The sequence below is a fragment of the Squalius cephalus genome, assembly GCF_949319135.1.
Source record: "Squalius cephalus genome assembly, chromosome: 5".
NCBI lineage: Eukaryota > Metazoa > Chordata > Actinopteri > Cypriniformes > Leuciscidae > Squalius > Squalius cephalus.
Window position 1 is genome coordinate 8920273 of NC_137126.1, and position 16733 is coordinate 8937005.

At 36.9% G+C, this 16733-nt stretch overlaps 1 protein-coding gene across 1 annotated transcript in view; it reads right to left on the reverse strand.

The window, feature by feature from the left end:
• The window catches only part of vps37d (VPS37D subunit of ESCRT-I), a 37428-nt gene extending 21723 nt beyond the window's left edge, over positions 1-15705 (reverse strand). The window contains exons 1-2 of the mRNA XM_079872226.1: positions 15373-15705; positions 8-179 (exon numbers count right to left, since the gene is read on the reverse strand). Of these exons, the coding sequence (XP_079728352.1) occupies positions 8-179; positions 15373-15540 (340 nt within the window). The 5' untranslated portion in view covers positions 15541-15705. The remainder of the gene's footprint in view (positions 1-7; positions 180-15372) is intronic.
• Between the last annotated feature and the right edge of the window lie 1028 nt (positions 15706-16733).

Sequence of the window (16733 nt, forward strand, 5' to 3'; positions counted from 1 at the left end):
TACTCACCAAGTCGGCTTTGCTTTTCCCTGCAGGCAGTGGTCAGCTTTGCCAGCTCCTCGTACTTTGCAGCCAATCGCAGCTTGCCGTTTTGAAGATGAGGGCGATTTGAAAGGCTCTCTTCAGCAAGACTCCGATTGGTTACTAACAAGGTTTCCCTGTCCAGCTCGAGTTCCTGGAACTGAACACAAATCTTAGTTATTCGTCACTCAAGAAAAGAAACTGGAACAACAAATACTGCATTTTTACAAATACCATCTAAAAACACGAATCAATCGATTCTACAACCTAAAGAAAGACCAAGATGTGTTATTCTGTTCTGAGTATCACTGGGACAAAACATTAAACATGTCTACTACTGTAAATCAAAGTCCATTTCTTGTGTATTCGATCTTGAAGGGAGTTCACACTGACAGAGCTTAAATCACAGAAGGTCACTAGCTTTTCAGCTTAACTGCTATACCCACTGTATCAGGTGGCGGATCAAGCAAGCCAGTTGCTTTCAGCTTTTTGATGCCAAGGACCTCCAAATGTGATAAGGGACCTGCTTCCAAAATTATAAAGGCAGCTACATACAGTATGTACTGTACATTTATATTGTGTGTGCACAAATAGCAAATGTGATATTATAAAGTCAACATTAAGTGGTTAAAATATTACTAGAAACTAGAAAAGGTGAAGTTTAGTAAAGTTTGATGACTTGACAAAGCATGGCCTAAAAGTATGGAATAGTTTTAAAAGTTTAAGGTTTGATTGTTTTATTGTAAGAGAAAAGCAGAAAGAAGGTCAGATGAAGACCTCTTAGGCAGGCCATATTAGTCCACTTCAGACCCTATTTGACCTCATTAGACCCCAAGAAACCATATCAAACCAGTTCAATTCCTAATAAACCTTTTCAGACCAATCATATCTGAGAGACAGAGCACTAATATTACTAAGATCCCTAAGAAAGCACATCAGACCACATGTTTTTAGGCATCGCTACCATGTTTCTTAAAGGTGCTGTATGTAATTTTTGACTACTAAAGCATAAAAATACCATATTATGTTTGCAGAAATTTAGAAAAATGTAGCTAAGTTCACATATTTGTTCATCTGAAAAACGATGCTGAATGCTACAGACAGTTATTTTACTTTGAAATGTGCGTTCCATGTCGGCATATCTGTTTTTGTTTTGGTCTGTGATCCCGCCCACTGCTAATTTAACAATTATTCAACATCCAGGGTTGGTGGAAAACACAGCTAAAAAGCGGCTTAAAAAGCCTCAGCCTCCATCTAAGAATATTAGCATATTAGAACATATTAAAAAGCGGATAAATCAACTCATCAATTTACAAGTGTGTAAGTCTTCTTGCCTTCCATTGTCAATTGCGCTCGCTCCTGTTGCGTGTCCTCAATCTGGCAACCCATGTGAGAGTCGAGTCTGAGGAGGCGGGGGCGGGGGAAACAATTGTCTCCAGTATTTTGAATTTGGACTTCAGTACCCATTTCAACTGTTAACTGTCAATATTACATACTGCATCTTTAGGTGTGGTCACATTTTTCGTTGCTCAGCGAAATTTCACGATCGAAATTTAAAGGCTGTCATTCCAATCGGAACACGTGCAATTAGAAGTTTTAAGTGAGAGCGCAAATTTTACATTTGTTCTAATTTTCAGGTTAGTCACATGAATTCACCACACTGACCAACAGAAAGCTGCTTGGTTTGAAAGTGAGTTCTAAGTGAGCTGTGCTTTATACACCGCTACACTATTGACAAGAAACAATGTACTTTTTTGTGAAATTTTATCTAAATCTAATGTGAATACCTTAATAGTTAGTATTTCTTAACAAGTGTTTTGTAGGCATTGTTAGCATGTGTTGCTAGCATAATTTAACATGTTTTTAACACACAACAAGTTTTGGCATGTTACTATAATGTTCCCCAGGACAACATGTCCTGTTGCTTGTCACAGTTGCATCATTTACAAGAGCTTATAGCTGGAGGAGAAAGCTTTTATTTCTTTTGGTATTTATCACATTGTGCTTAGTTAGGGCCAGATTTACTAAACAGGGCAAATTAGCGTGAGAGCGCAATTCCAAAAAAGCGCAGATGGGAGTGGAAAGTTCAGCATGTCATCTACTGACAACACGCAAATGAAAGACCACAGATGCAGCCGGAACATTTCCATAAAGACCAACGCAATCTACCAAGAGCAGCACAAATTAGCATCTGGTTTAAGACATGCTTTTTTGGCCGTTCCTTAATGGCGCAAATACCAGTAAATTGATTAACACAAACCTTAGTAAATCACCTTGTGTGATTCATTTAAATACTCTCCTCCCATTAATTTTGCATCTGAAAGGGAAACTCCAACAAATGCATATGCACTAAGTTCAGCTGCAAAAATAACTGTGAATAATAAAGATTTTTATTTTTACATAGCTACTGAAGAAGCACGTTCCACAATTGTGGTGTTTTTTACTCATTTGGAGCAGATGAACCTTAATTTCAATGTAATCCTGTATAAGGCCTTTAAGAATGCAGCTCCTCATTCAAGATGGCCATCAAGGTCAAACCACAGAAGTCAGGAATGCAAGAACACAGAGAACTCACAATTTTATTCAGGAATTATGAGCCGAACAGAGTGAGTGTGAAAAATGCAACTCAATACATCAAATCCTCAGGGGTCATATGAGGTTAGCTTAATATGCCAGGCACAGAATCCATGAACGTGTTCAAGAAAGATTGAAGGAAATCTAAGAAAGAGAAAATAATAGCCTCCAGCTTTTTACTAATGGGACTGAAGACTTTAGCTAATATGTTTGATTTGTAGAGAAAAGCTCCTTATGTTTCATGAGAACAGTGAGATCTGGGAATGGCTTGGGCAAGGGCACATATCCGTGTGTGAACAAAGACATTGAACATTTTGGCTGAGTAAAAAAATTCCAATTAATCATAATCTTCATTTGAACAATTTCCATATCAATTAATCAAATAACTCTTAGAACTGGTTCTTTTTTTTAAAAGTGAAATGTAAAAAAGTAAGAGTGACATGTGAAGGCCAAGTATGGTAACCTATACTCAGAATTTGTCCTCTGCATTCTAACCCATCTAAGTTAGTGCACACACATTTGGAGTAGTGAAAAGTGAACACACATACACACTGCAAAGCGTAGACACACACACCCGGAGCAGTGGGTAGCTATTTATTCTGTGGCGCCCGGGGAGCGATTGGGGGTTTATTCCTGCCGGTATTGAGAATTGAACCAGCGACCTTTGGGTTACCAGTCTGACTCTATAACCTTTAGGCCATGACTGCCACCAAAGAATCTAAGAATAGAAATTTAAGAATTAAATCATATAAAATTAAAATTTATAATAAAAACATACAGCATTACCATTGTGGTCCAATTCATGAACAATTGACTCTTAAATGAACTGGTTCTTTTTAGTGAATACAATCATACAGTATAGCCAATGTGGTCCAATTGATGAACAAATGATTCTTATGAATTGGTTCTTTAGTAAATAAAAACATATAGCATAGATAGTCAAAGTAGTCCAATTCGTGAGCAAATGATACTTATGTACCAGTTCTTTTTAGTGAATAGAAACATACAGCATGACCAAAGTAGTCCAATTCATGTTCAACTGACTCTTTTGAACCAGTTAATTTAGTGAGTAAAAAACACACTGCACAACCAGTGCAGTTCGATTAAAAAACAAATGAGTCATTCAATTATTCAAAAAGACTCACAAACTTAGGAGATTGACAGTTTTAATCAGACTGGTGGATCTTTCATTAAATTAACTTATTGAATCTGTCAAAGCGGTTATGGAACACTTGGAATTACTATGGAATTACTTACAGTAATACAAAAGGCAATTGAAAGCTTACTTTAAACTCTTATTTTTTGGATGTGTTCATAATTATATCTGTTAAATAAAATCAATAGAACTGCATAGTTTGGGCCACCAAGTTAGAAGGTTATAGCAGGTTTTTTTCATACAAGAAAAAGTTAAATTTTAACTGAAATTTAATCAAACTGAATCAATTCCAAAACTATTGATTTACCTCTGAGAAAACCTCTCGGAGGTAAAGACCTCACTCACCACAATTTAATTCTTCCTGAACGCCACTAAATATTGACATTCAACAATATTTCTGTAAAAGCAAGTTGACGATTTCCAGATGAAAGCGACTGAGCATTCTTTCAGTGATTTGCCATTGAAAAGGCGACAGCCTGGAGCGCCAGTGGAGACAATGCTCGATTAAGCAACCGCCTCAGTCTACCACGTCTTGCATAATTACAATAAAACAAGGTTCCATGATGAAATAATCCTTTTGGAACGGCTGCTGGACAACTCTGTCCACATGTCCTTTACAAAAAGCACCATTATTCGCTCTGACCGTCCTGCATGACATGGCCCAAGACCACTCTCTAACCATAGAGGGAAAAGGAGAGACAAGTCCAAACCAATGTCCTCATGGAAAGCATTCGCAAAGGCCCAGACATCAGTCAAAACCACAGACCCCTACTTTCACTGTAAGTGAGGGTTTGGGTCATAACAGAACTTCATTTTTCTTCTCCTGTAGCTGCAATGAATATTAACTGCCGGTTTTATGCATTTCAAAACTTGGGGAACATTATGAAGACTGAGTGTGCTTAGTCAAGCATATAAGAGGATTAATGATTCATTCGCTCAACGAATACGAGAATTTTGCCTTCCTACTTAATGCTGTGTGGGACCCTCAAACATGATGGTGATATTCCCACTGGTGGCACATCTATCTTCTGAAGACGATGAAACTGGAATACTTGAGCTGCTTAGAATAACTCAAAAGAGCATACGTGATCAGAACATGGTTAAGGTTATGTGAGGTTCTTTTTGTTCGGAAATAACTTCAAATTTTTAAGGTCAATTGCTTGGTTCGACTATCGACATAATTGCTATTTACACGGGGACGTTCCATCAACGCCTCAAGAGAGTGGGTGATGGTTGAATGTTTCTCTTCAGAGACAACTTCTTCAGAATGGTAGAGCACAGGACGAGCAGATAATCATTTTCTAATTAAAGGATTATTATATACAGTATAAGCAATGTAAATATTCAGAACTAATCCCTCATCAAATTGAAGATGGAAAATGCCAAGCAGTTTTTTGATCACATAATGCTAAGTGATTGCAAATTACACGCATCAGTTCTGCATGACGATTGAGCCGTGAATAGTAAAACGCAAACACATGAGATGTCTATGCTGTCCTAGTTTGACATCCTTCCATTTTTTAGGGGTGAGTGCAAAGTTTAGGCCTAAGATTTAGAGTTTGGCCCAAAGGGTCAAGTTTTTGTTGGTTTTCGCACCATTAGGCCTTGCTAGTACATGTAATTTTTTCAACAAAAAGCTAATTTTCTCGATGGATTGCCAATTAAAAATATATAGTGTATTTTGACAAAAAAATTTTTTTATTTGAAGTAAATATATTCAATTATATTAGATATTTTACCAGTGTCAATTCTTACTTAAAAGCATTAAATGCACTTGGATAGTCACTAAGGGCATTTTCAGACCTGTAGATCGTTTGCTTGGTTCCGAAACAGCGATTTAAATAGTTACAATGTTGCATTTTATTTTTGATTCGTTTTGCTTTTGTTCAACATTGTTCAATTTTTATAGAAGTCAAATGTGAATAAAACTGTTCTCTCATTGGCCAGAGTGCACCTCTTTATGTTCCAGGATTCTGCTAATAGTGTCAACCATCAAGATTGATTGACAAGAGAATGGGAATCAAGGCTTCATCGGAACAGTATTCCTGCAACTTTTTTAGAGAATTGCAATTACACGACAATTTAAGTTAAACAGGCACTCTTTGGTTTGCTGCAATGTCCTCTCCAAAAGAATCAGACACATTTTCCATTTGTTCGTCCATTGAGCATTGCTTTCTCACCACAACCAAAGCACTCCAGAGTACGGTTGGGAATCAAAAATCAATTCCAATTCCAGATCAAATCAGATACTTCAGGTCAGGAATTGGATACTTAAAATTTAGACTTTGCTTATCGATTCCTGTGTGCATATTTTAATGTGATTGTAAACTATTCAAGCACAAGAAGACAGGAATGAGAACTCAATTTGACAATTATGCACTGTTTTCTTTGCTGCACACACATCCAAATCAAGTCTCCTCTCATATAGAGTGCGAATAATGAATTAAGTTGTCTTTTGCATTTTCTTGAGCTTGAATGGACCAATACACACACAACTGTCTCAAAATATTCTCAAAAATAATTGAGTTCTCTTTCGTATTTTCTTGCGCTTGAACAGACCAATACACACAAAATTGTCTCAAAATAAACAGTCGGTTTTGTCTTAAGTGAATGTAAACAGTTGAGAAAGAAATCGCTTGTCTATAACTATATTGGATTTGTGCATTAGGTATTAAAGTGACAGCAGCCAAATAAACTTGCTGCCGTCTGTCATTACTGTTATTTAAAGAACTAAAATCACTCACTGATCTTGAATGAATAACTTTTGTAACTTGGAATCAAAATGATAACAATCGGAATCGATAAGCAGAATCGGAATCGCTACAATTCAAATGATACCATTTCCGTTCATTACAATCAGGCCAATTGTTTCTGTCCGACTCAGAGTGTGCAATTGCAGTGTTCATATATGCCTAAATTAACCCAAATAAAGGAGAAAAACAGGGTCTGAAACAAATGCTGCATACAAGCCTGGTGTGAAAAGACCCTTAGGGCCCTATCATAATTCCGGCTCAATGCAGTGCCAAGCATGACGTAAGTGTTTTTTGCAAGTTTCAGCCAAACGCAGTTATCATTTTCACGTCATGAGCCACGTTGTTTAAATAGCAAATGCATTTGCGCCCATTTTTGCACCCATGGGCATGCTGGTCTGAAAACGAGGTATGTTTAGGCGTATTGTTGGTGGGTTGCTATTTTGAGGCAACAGAAACAGACTGCACCATTGACCAACAAAAACCTGGTCTAAAGTCAATGGCACAGTATTTTGTTTGTTATTTAAAGAGCGTGTTAGTAATGTGCACCAATAGGCGGGTTCACAACGCACGAACACTCTGCTTATTACACACAGAGGGACGTGCAGCAGCACACAGACATGCCGAATAAAAATAAAAGATTAACATTGTGTACTTAAAGATATGGTGGAATCCGGCTTGTCCCGTAGATGGTCTGCTCGTGCGCTTTAACCTCGGGAAGGGTAGGGGAAATTACACTCTGATTGGTTTTTTGCACGTTACGCCCCAAAACTCACCCATTACTCTTTTAGAGAATAGAGATAACCCTTTTAGACCATGCGATGGGCGAGCCGACCATTTTTCCTGTCGTTAAACTAGCAAAAGTGGATTCGGACACGCCCTAAGTGCACTTGTGCCCTGCGCTTTAGACCATGCGCTTAGATCGTTAAAATAGGGCCCTTAGACTCACTAGTGAAGTGTTTGGGACTGAGTTTCATCATTGTCATGAATAATTAGCTATACAACTGCCATTGAGAGGAATGGGAATTCTAATGGATGGCTCAAACCAGGTGTTATAGACCTCCTCGGTTAGGCCTGAAACAGGCCTTTGAATCATCTAGCTATGCAAATTTGCGTTCCAAAATGTGTCAACACCACGTATGTATGAATTGTATTCTTAGAGGCGCCATTAGTGTGTGACTTTTCTATGGTCAGTTCTTTTTCAGATCAACTACTACAACTATATTGCCCCTTCGAATACTGAACTCTGCTACCGCTATGCAAGAATGCACAGTAAGTATGTACAACGGGACCACTCGAATGCAATGTGGTGGCCAAGTATTCATGTCTGCCTAGTGTAGAGTTTCCTACCATTTGTCTTTGGATTTAGGAGTTTGTTGTGTTTAAGATTAGGAATAGAGTTAAAGCTATGATTGTTTGATAATGGATGTAGATCCAGGAACCTGTACTACTTGGGAAAATCATGTGGTGCAATTTACACCACAAACTAAAACATGATAGATGTTACTTGTTTCATGACAGGACCAAGCAGAGGAAGACTACAAGCTCTCAGCTCTCATTAACTGTTTCACATTACTCCAGCCCACTCCAACCAGGCAAGCATTTCCATGGTTTCACAGCAAACAAAGAGAACACTATCTTTCCAAAGAGTCACTTAAAGTTTCGGAATCTATTTAAAGATGATACAGATGTTGTCAACCACTAAATGAGGGTATATGATCAGTGAAGGATCGTTTAAATTCTTGCAGAGCCATTTTGGGGTTCTTGTCAAGACGATAAAGGATTTGGGTAATGAATTGGATATGGGTTGTCACAGATTTTCCTACAGTGCATTCATGATCCAAAGTGAGGCTTTGGCAGAATGGCGTTCTTCTTATCTCTCCTGCAAACCTAATCTGTTTGCATTTAACACCCAGAAATTACACTCACTCTGATGCTCTGCTTAACAATTATGACTGCTCAGCGGGACTCATGTATTCATATCATCTTTTTTAACTACACATGGAGGCAAAAGTATGAATATTTATCTTGTATTCTGAATATGATAAACATATCCCAAAGCATGCTGTGCTAAATATGCATAACTGTTAATGTTTAGATGACATGTCTGTTTTCTTGTGATTTGCTAAAAAAATTATAAAACAAAATAGGACAATAGCAGCTTCTAACTCTTATTTTTTTGGTCACACTTTAAGGACCCCTTGAAATTGTTTGATGAGTGCATTTTTATGTCTAGTGTTGGTAAACTTCTTATTTCAATAGGAAATATCTCAAGACATATCAAAGAGTTTGTAGCGTAGAAATCTAGACGCACCCTAGCAGCAGCAAATGCAATTTGCAGCCAGGGTCGTCTAGCAACTCTCCGTTGGCTTGCGAGCTTGAAAAACCAAACTCTAGTCAGGCCAATCACATTGTGTATAGAGTCGGTGGGCAGGCTTAGCATAATGACGGCAGAGTTGCGACGGTTCCGCGTGAATTCCCTGCTACTTGAAAGAAGATGGGTCTTTCGAATCGGCTTTGGTCGCGACTCTGGAAGACTTGGAGTTAAGCTTTTCTTTGAGAAAAGAACAAAGAACGGCACTGAAGTCATTCTTAAAAAAGGAAGATGTGTTCGGAGTTTTGCCGACCGGATACGGCAAAAGTTTAATCTATCAACTAGCTCCGCTGGTGGGAAAACGCTCTGATTGGTTGTAGCGCTATCCTATTGCGTGCAGAGGGAATTTGAAAGACAACCGTTTTTCCCGCCCCTCGGATTGAGCCCTGCCAATGGTGTGTTCCATTAACCGATGTTATGCGACTGAAACGTGATTTTTTCCTCTAGCAATAAGTCATTCCAATAATTATGGCAATGGATGTTGGTAGGTTTACGTATATCCCAGCCACTGCGCTAGCCATTATTTTTAATCGAAGGAGACGTAAGCATGTTATCTATGCATTAATAGCAAGGAAAGCCCCTTATAATTGGGTGTTTCTCCCTCATATCTGCTTCAATGTCTTGATTGTGTCATTTCTTTGTGGTTTAGAATCCAGTATTCCCGTAATTCTTCTGTTTTTTTTATAATAGTGTAATAAAGAACTCTGTCTCGTCTTCTGTCCAACCATACCGCGCCATCTCAGGTGACCTGTAAATGCGCAAAAACTGTTTCCATGAAAGTTTTGCGAAATATTCCTTTTTCGAATTGCCTGAAAAACCACCTCATGCAGAAGTAAAAACTTTTTTGCGATATATGGGAGTTTTAATTAACGTGTCTTCAATATGCAATTTCAATTTGAGCAATTTGAAGGGTAATGGAAATGCAGCTACTGTCATTTACAAATCCTCTCCTGTGGCTTAATGGGATAGTAAATCGTATGCACACTTCAGAATCTCGCCAGAAGAAGTAGGTCATCCAGGTAATTTTTTTACTACCCTTTTAAGAGTACATTCGTCTATATAGTAGGGAAGTATGCGATTTCGGATGCAGCCCAGGATTGTCAGTTGCAGGTAGCATTGGGGGAGGGGCAAATTTTTTCTACAGATCATTTGATTGGACAAAAATCTGTATAGTACAACATGACTCTATTAATATAAATAATAGATAGAACAGTGTTATTTTAGTATTATTTATATACTATTATAGTATTTATAGATATTTTTAATGCGCTTTTATTAAAGCTGCAGTCGGCAAGTCTGGCAGATTGAGGGGACTTAGCCAAAATGTTGAATGTTTACAACTCTCATGCCCCTCCCCCACTACCACAAGCACCCTCCCATCAAGTTCGCGCTCGTCAGTGCGTGTGCACCAGATTTTCTGTGAACGCGTCCGTCTCTTCAGCATCGATCAACACCATGGACTCGGAGGTAGGCTGCCCTGGCTAATCTACCTATAGATAGCAATAACCGAGGAATTGGAAGCTTGTTAGTAGATTTTCTCTCCGCCATCACACTTCGTACAATCCAACACACCTGCATACTTCAGGCGTGTGCATGTGATATTGTAACGTGCGCGGGGGAGGGGGGATCTGTGGCGTGTGCACGAACAGGTGTGATTGACAGTCAGATCTCACACAGCCCTGCGCTGATTGGACCAGAAGAACCGGAGCGGTGGATTTTGCAAAACAAATAACAGGCTCTGGGTGGAGGTAGAAGCGCAGGTTTTTTTTCTAAAACCAGCTGATTTACGTTGTTCTGTCGGAGCATAGTGTCGGTTTCAGTGAATATGATCAAAAAAATCTTGCCGACTGCAGCTTTAAATACAGCTATTTAGCTTACATTTATTTTCTATTAAAATTTTAGTCTTAGCAATTGTAGTACTTTAACTTGCACTTATTTCAGTTAGTTACCAAAAACAACATTTCTAATTTTCATTTAAGTTACGTTAAGGTGATGTGCACCTAGTTTATTCTAAAATAACTTGGTTTTGCACTAGGTAGGCAGCTCACTAGGTTTTGACACAGAGCTAATAAATCCGCCAGAGCATCTCTTTTAAACATAATGCAGTTTGTCACAGATAGAACATATTAATCTGAGCATTTGCAACTCCAGCAAAGGATGTGGCTTACGGTATCTTAGCAAGGATGTGGCTCAGACACCTAAGACACGTGGTCTTTCACATTTCACAGACCTATGATCTATCTTTTAGTGACTAGGCTCTCTTTCCTTCTCTGGTTAGTATTCAATACTGCTGAGTCTGCAGCATGCGTCATAAGTCACCCAGAGCCAACAACTGTCCAAGTCCAGCCCCTGCTGATGTGCGTGTCTTTCACACTTGTGGTCGGATAATGCACATTCTGAAGACGGAGGGCACAGCAGGGTGTTCGGCCCCCTCTCCAAAAGAAGGCCCAAATTTCTCCAGTATCTCTGATCTTTGCCCATTTCCTCACTCTCTTGCTGTTAAATGCAAAAGTAATATTCCCAGACATCCAGAGAGCGTTTTCCCTAAACAGGAATTGACACAGACTATCCATTTCCGCTTGCAGCTGCCTGTGTTTCTGTTTATACACTGTGCAGATGCAAGACCTCTGGAGACCATGTGGGCTGGGTGATACAATGGTCATAAAACAAATATGACAAATCAAATGCCTGCAGCTACAAACTGAAAAATACCTTACAGGAATAGTTCATTAGACATCTAAAAAAAATGAAGCTTCTGTCATTATTTACTTGTGTAATTATAAACCTGTGTGACTGTCTTTCTTCCAATAAACACAAAAAGAAAACTTATGAGGAATGGGGAGATTGGGGGCTGTAACTTTTTCAACTTTAAGGACACAAAAGCATCATAAAAAGTATCATGAACTCGAGAACCAAACTAAAAGTGAAAAGATCAGAATCAAACGAACAATTCATTCACAAATTAAGTTTTTGCTCACCAAGTTGGTCTAAAATACACTAAAACATTAATATTGTAACATGTATTTATTTTAAAATGTAATTTATTTCTGGTGACAAATCATTAAACCAGTCTTCAGTGTCACATGATCCTTCAGAAATCATTCTAATATGCTGATTTGGTGCTCAAGAAGCATTTATTATTATTAATGATTAGCAGTGCTGCTAATATGTTTGTGGGAACCGTGATAATTTTCAGTATTCTATGAGTATTCTCTAGTTCAAAAGAACAGCATTTATTTGGAATGCAGAACTGTAGCTCTATAAATGTCTTTACTGTCACTTTTGATCAATTTAATGCATCCTTGCTGAATAAAAGTATTAATTTCTTTAAAACAACTGTACCGACCCCAAACTTATGAATGGTAGTATGTAACTACTTAACTTGTGTGATTTGTTTTTATAAAATTTGAATTAAAAGTGTTAAAATATTTAAGCAAAAAAAATATGACTATTTAAAATCTATTATTAAATCACAAGCAGATTTTCCATTTGTCCTGTCTGCTACTGGACGACAAACAGATGATGACCTTGCCTTAAACTCACAGTATTGGTTGAGCCAATGAGATTTAACATTCAAGCTTGAGATGTTTTCAACATGAAAGCAATACAAAACAGCAAAGGTAAGAATCTATATGATTAATGATGGCTGTACACATTGAGCATGCAGCGTAAGCACAATACATTAAGACCATCTGTTTAGTCCAATATAGTTCAGCTTGGTCAATAAACCATGAATGACCAAAGAGCTGCTGTTGCTGATGAATTCAAGGAATCTAATGAGCACATAAAGTTAACCATAAAGGCCGTCTCATTGCTATTCATAGGAAAGAGCACAGCCTGGTATTACAGAGCCTTTTCCATTTAGTAAAACCACCACAATCTCTTGTTAGAGAGTGACACTCATGCATACAAGAGCAATGACTGTATCTAGAGCACTAGACCATTGTGACCCCTTCATTGCGGTTGCTCTTGGAGACCTTGGTGTGTTAATGAATTGACCTGTTTGTGATGGGAATAGCGATGGGCCTCACCGATCACAAGTCGTTTGGTGTTTGACCTCGACGACCCTATAGCATATCTCTAGTGCACGGATATCAATAAAGGCCATCAATCCATAAGATGTAGAGTACTAGAGTCTGCATCTATATTTGCAGTTGTTTGTGTTGGTATAATTCTTATCTTTACCACATGGTGCTGATGTTACAAACACATGTTCATTATCTTCTCTAATGCGGCAAGACTGATCAGTTCAAATGATAGTAAAAAAAAAATTAAAATAAAGAATTCTGTCCTGGGTTGTTATTGTTAACTAACACTAAACTATTTGAAATAATGCTGAAATTACATAGGGCCTATATATATATATATATATATACATATATATATATAACACACACACACACACACACACATGTAGTATATTAGACGGAAAAACCTAAATTTAAAAAAAAATCTTATGTTTTAGTAACTAACTGGAATAAGTTGAAGTTGAAATATTAAATCACCAAAACTGAAACTGATATAAAAAAAACAATTAAAGCTACATAAAATATATATATATTTTTTTTTAAAAGAATAAAAATAAAAAACATTTAAAAACTAAAAATACATAAACAAACTAAAATTAAAATGAAAACTGAAAATATAAAAAGCTAATTCAGAATATTAATAAATACTAAAATAACACTAATTATGTCATTATTCGTGTTGTTCCAGACCTGTATGATTTTTTCTTTCTTTTCTGAAACATGAAAAGAGAAATTTAGCAGAATGTGCCGCCTGCTCTTTTACACACAATGAAAGCGAATGGTGACGGAGGATGTAAAGCTCCATAAATGACCAAAAAGTATAAGGAAAATAAACATAACCATAACCATAAATGTCATGCCATATTCCAAGTCATCTAAAGCCATTTATCTTTCTGTTAAAAAACATTTTCTTTAAATTTCATATACTGTACATTTGAAAACAGTGACGCCACCATTGGATCTCACTTGTCTTGTAAAAAACCGTGACGTGAAGTTTAAACGTGCAAGCATGAGATTTAAGAGTATGGTCTGTTTCTCCTCTGTAGACTTTCATTGTACCATGGTGATTTTTATCATTTTTTCAGCTTGACATCCTCAGTCCTAATTCATAGCCAGGACATCTCCTGTTGCGTTTCACATTTAAAATAAAGTAATACAGGTTTAGCATGAAATCAGGAGCCAAATCCCTTAATTGATGTGTATCATATTTTATGAAGACTAAGATTGTATTTATGACCTAGTAAAAACTTATTTGTCCTTATATTTCAAACAACATGCTCAGGCTTCCTGCAGGCATGCAGCGATCTGGTATCAGACTACAGCAATCGAAGTCTCAGATGTCATATATCCCAGTCTACAGTGACACCAGATCAGTCCTAAATGAGAAACGATTTTCTAAGCTGAAAATGAATTATGCACCTTAAGAGCTCTCAAATAACCTCGTTACGTCTCAATACATCTAAGAGAGAAATCGGCTATAGCCTAAACAAGGCGAGCCAGAAAATGTATACAACCATACAAAAAAAATGCATTTCAGATGTGTTTATAATGTATATTGAACACTGATTGCATTACATTTACAATGCAATATATGCCATGCTTAAAATGCAATATGTAAGAGATATTGTACTATCAGTTGGTCATTATTGTGACTGTCAGCCAGTCTATATGAAAGATGGGGGGGTACACTATCTATACATTAATATATAAATAAATGGACATGAAATATTAATTTGAGATTTTAGAAAGAAGCTTTCAGATAAGCTTCAACTAAGTAAAATATTCCATAACATCTATTAAGAAAAAAATAGTTCATTGGGAAAAGAAAATTGCAACAACACAACAATACTAATTTAATAATCTGCAACTTTGTGTAGCGTTTCTGTTATGTTGATGTACACAACAGTGAAATATACAGTTGAGCAGTCACTGTACATAATGCGTAAAATATTTAATACATTAATGATGCGATTGACTCATCAAAATCAAGTAGCCTATTCTTTAGACCTGCGGATGAAAAACTGGCTTTTATTCCAAGTGTGTAAAAAATACGCATTTTGTCAACAGTTTAGTTGCAAAACTACAACGGAAAATGAAATATGTTGAGCAGCATATTACTTAAATTCGTTATTTACTTTTAATGTAAAAACTTTAACATTGACCATTTTCAAAGAAAAAAAAATTGTCTGTAGGATACAAAAGATTTATTTGATCAAGTATATGAGTCTTTGTAGCTCGTCTGCAGTGCAATGGTCTGCAGTGCTGTATACAGTACAGGATGAATGTATGTGATTATGATGGCGTGTAATGCATATAACATGCTACACAAATCACTCGACTGGAGATGAATGGAATAATCTACCGCACAGTTTTGGTAAAATGTACATCAATTGATCAGAGAGAAAAAAGACAAACGTGCAAAGAAACAGTCTGTTAAAGCTCTAAAATGAGTGTGTGAAACGAAGAAATACCTTCTCACTGAGTCGCACGACCTGATTAATTTTTTCTTCATCTTGAAGGAGCTCCCGTAGTTCACTGCTACTGAGGACCCTGTACCCATCTGGGTAAGAGTTCACGTCCCTTGTCTGGGACATTCTTGTCCCCGTGAGGCGCACTAAACAACTCCGTTTGCCAGCCATTTAACTTCCATTTTGCTCACGCTCGGCGCCAAATGTACGCGAACACGGGAGTGGTGCTGGAGAAGCTCTCGTCGGCATGAAGGAGCACCACGGACTGTTAGCGAAGACAATGCGCTGAGAGTATAGCACACGTTTACAGATTCATCCAGTTCCGCATTCCACCGCGAGGAGGCGCTGCGCCGCAGCAGTTACAGCGCCATACACACTGTACAAAGACATACAGACATCAGAGATAGCCTATAATACGATTCTTCATACAAAAAAATAAACGACTATAACTGATCCGAGTTCTTTTTCTCTGAAGCAAAGGGATATTCATTTATTTTACTCGTTATAAACGTATCGATTTCTAACTATTCAGATTTTTTAGTGTTGATGATGGGTCAAAAAATCATCATGAAGTGCCTTTGAGACTTTCCCAAATAAAAAGCTGCGATTTTCCATTTAACTTCATATTTGTTATATTAAGGAGACATTAGGCTGTTAGAAATGCATGTTGGTCACTTTTTATAAATTAACTGCAAGTACGAGCAAACCACAAAATATGTCCACCCTGTCATGGACACATTCAAAGTGGAGTAAAATACATTTAATGATTATAAAATGTAGATTTTCAGAAAGATATTTAGTCCCTTTCTCAACAATGCATTTTAGTTAATGGGAAAAGTTTTTTTTTTTTTTTTTTTTTTTTTTTTGATAATAGTGAAAATTACTGCAAAATATTTGTTTCCCTATAAAATATGCGATAGTTGCTCTTTCTTTTTCTACATAAAATCTGACAAACAAAGATGGCTAACTAAAAATAAAAAACATCGTTTTCGTTACTTGAAATAAATAAATTATAAAATAATAAATAAATAAATATTAATTAATAAATAAATAAAAAATATATTATCATTTATATCTATTTTGCCTTGACAACTTATTGAAATCAGTTTAGTCACCATGAAATCAAAATTGACAGTTATTTTTATGAAATATTGCAGTGTTTATTATTAATGATTTATCCATGCACATTATTCTTAAATTCATGTGCCCTCATAATCTTTCATGGTTGTTTTGTTTTCTCTGGGATGGTCATTTTACGCACATTACAGTAAACAACAACAAAAACATACAATAAAATATGCCATTTTGGTCATTATCGCAAAATAAACAGAGTATGTAGAATATATTTTTATTCAAAAATATTA